This window comes from Lygodium microphyllum, unplaced genomic scaffold, assembly GCF_053477565.2.
Source record: "Lygodium microphyllum isolate KBCC unplaced genomic scaffold, Lygodium_microphyllum_v1.1.10 scaffold_942, whole genome shotgun sequence".
Taxonomy (NCBI): domain Eukaryota; kingdom Viridiplantae; phylum Streptophyta; class Polypodiopsida; order Schizaeales; family Lygodiaceae; genus Lygodium; species Lygodium microphyllum.
In genome coordinates this window covers 8,261-11,020 of record NW_028230361.1, presented here as the reverse complement: position 1 = coordinate 11,020, position 2,760 = coordinate 8,261, and the positions used below count along the sequence as shown (strand labels likewise).

The 2,760-nt window shown below is 49.4% G+C and overlaps 1 protein-coding gene across 1 annotated transcript; it reads left to right on the top strand.

Moving 5' to 3' along the window:
* The first annotated feature begins 10 nt into the window (after positions 1-10).
* LOC148007969 (organic cation/carnitine transporter 4-like) lies at positions 11-2,313 on the top strand. Its single transcript, XM_087674554.1, has 2 exons — positions 11-1,453; positions 1,715-2,313. The coding sequence occupies exons 1-2, from the start codon at positions 103-105 to the stop codon at positions 2,065-2,067; spliced, it is 1,704 nt and encodes a 567-aa protein (XP_087530680.1). The 5' UTR covers positions 11-102; the 3' UTR covers positions 2,068-2,313.
* Positions 2,314-2,760: the final 447 nt, after the last annotated feature.

Sequence of the window (2,760 nt, the reverse complement as noted above, 5' to 3'; positions counted from 1 at the left end):
CCGCTGTTGCCAGGGGCGGGGGCGTTTGGGAGCCTGTCAGACTCGAGGCTGGGGAGGAAGGGGGCGCTGGCTGTGGCGTGCTTGGGGGCGGTGCTGAGCGGGATGCTGACGGCGGCATCGCCGGGCTACGCGCTGTACATGCTGGGCAGGGCGGCCACGGGAGTGACCAGCGGCGGGTTGGGCCTCACCTCCTTTGTGCTGGCCACGGAGGCCATCGGCCCCTCCCGCCGCACTGCCGCCGCCATGTGCTCCCTTTACTTCTTCCCCCTGGGCATGCTCCTCCTCTCCGCCCTCGCCTCCCTCCGTGCAGCCCGCACCAATTGGCGGGTCCTCTATGTCCTCACCTCGGCCCCCACCCTCGTCTACTGCCTCGCTATCCTGCCTTTCCTGGCAGAGTCGCCCCGCTGGTACCTCGTCCGCGGCCGTGCCCACGATGCCCTCCGTGTCCTCAAATCCATCGCCTACCGCAACGGCAACGGCGCCCTTGCAGTCCCTGACCACGTCACACTCGTCTCGGCCTCCACCCCTGACGTAGAATTGCATCCTCAGCTGCATCATGCTGCCACACCACCACCTGACGGCCCCTTTCTAATTAACGCAACTTCGTCCATAAAGGATGTATTGCATACTCGTCCATGCCATGACCAGTACTGTATTATCAACTCTAGTGCAGCGGCAGCAGCTACAGTTAACTCCAATTCAATCCCCGCATGCTATCCGCCTTGGCCCGACAATGAAGTCGATCCTATCAATCACAATCTACACGATATTGAGCAGCAGCTTGTGCAGGCCAGTAATTGTGATCAGCGCCTCAATTCTGAAGCAGCAGCTGTTGCTGCTCCGCCTGCACCGTCTGCCATAAGCGCTGTCAATAGAAATTATATAGGCAACTGCAACCCGAGGCTGGCCATGCAACCACAGCCACACACCAGGGATAAGTATTGTGGCAAGCAATTATTATCTGCGTCATCAAACGGAAATGATCCAGGTGTAGAACTGATAGGTCTGACTTTAATGAGTAATCAGCCTGTCGGACCTAATGATAAAACTGCCACTGCCGATCATCGTCTGATCGGCCACCGAGGTTTAGACGTTAATAGCCTTGGCGCCGAGGACAAAAAGGCAGCTACAGGGACCCTTGTGGATGTGTTCAAGGGGCGGGACACGCGCACGCGGATGGTGATACTGGTGTGCGTATGGTTCTCCTGCGCCTTGGGCTACTACTCTGTGAACCTGAATGTGGGCAACTTGGGGACCAACGTGTACTTGACGGTGGCGTTAAATGCAGTGGCGGAGCTGCCGGGGTACTTAGTGGCGGCCTTGCTACTCAACAGGATGGGCCGGAGGACCACCCTCATAGTGGCGCTCTTGGTGAGCGGGGCGAGTGCCCTCGCAGGGGGTATCGCGTCTTGGGAGTTGGCGCATCATCCTCATCCTCATAAGGAGGGTGGAGGTTAGTGTTTTCAAAGCTCCGCAATGATGCCGACTGCTCGAAGCGTAGTTAGCGGCCGGCTGGGTCGCCAACGTTGGCTAGGCTAACTTAGTTATGATTATTTGTAAATCTTCCTAGACTTTGTAGGGTCCAATCATTATTTGACTAAATTAAGCCAGATTTTTTCAATTAAAAGCGTTTCCTTTGAAAATCTCAAATTTTTTTACTACGTTTACAATTCATCTTGGCACTAAGCCTCCCCTTTTATTGTTGTTGGTGTAGGTGACATTAGAGCAAAGGGGGGCAATGTGGAGATGGCAGCCGGGCTCATGGGCTTGTTTGCCATTGCAGGTATCTACAACCTATTGTTTCTATACACCATGGAGCTCTTCCCAACTGTAGTACGCAACGCAGCCTTAGGGCTATCCAACCAAGCTGCTGCCATTGGCTCTATTATTGCCCCCATGGTTGCCCTTTCTTCGCAAGCCCACTCCTCCTTGCCATTCCTCATCATTGGCATAACTTCCATCTTGTCTGCTTTGATGGCCATCAACCTACCAGAGACCCTTAACCAACCCTTCCACGAGACTCTTGAAGCCATGCGAAAGGCAGAGCTCACTCCAACATTACAATGAAGCAATCAATTTCAAGCATGCAATGTAAGATGCATATTATGCATGCTAATGAACTCTTCATCTATAAGTGACAAAAAGCTGTAGTTTAGTTATTCATTTCTTTTTGTCTCATTTTAAAACTTTCTTTCCATGTTGTCTATGCAAGGCATTTTTGACATGTTGCAATTGCAATGCACTTGTCAAAGATGGCAATATTATTTGTATATGTGAAGCCTTAGTGTGGCATGAGGTTCTTATGTTTTCTCATGGTGAATTTCAATGACAAGTAAAGGGTACAAACTCGTATTGGGCTACTTTTTTGAATTTCCAACATTGTAACAAGGTGATTCTTAGACATTAATAGCCCTAAGGTGGCAATCATTCTTTTCTACTAACCAATGTATGGCTCTAGAGTGGCAATCATTCTCTACGACCGATTATTCTTTTGCACATAGTTGGTCACAAAAAATTATTCTTTTCTACTAACAAATGTATGGTCCTGGAGTGCCAATCATTTTGTAGGGCTAGCCATTCTCTGTCACATAACTAGTGACACAAAAACAAGGTTTAGTTTCAAGTAAATTTGAGTCATTTTAGTTTCAAGCAAATTGTTAAATTTCAAGAAAATTGAGTACTTAGAGAAGGTATTTTTATTATTAGATCGAGTCATTTTAGTTAAACATGGAAAATTGAAGAAAGCTTTCAAAGTCATTT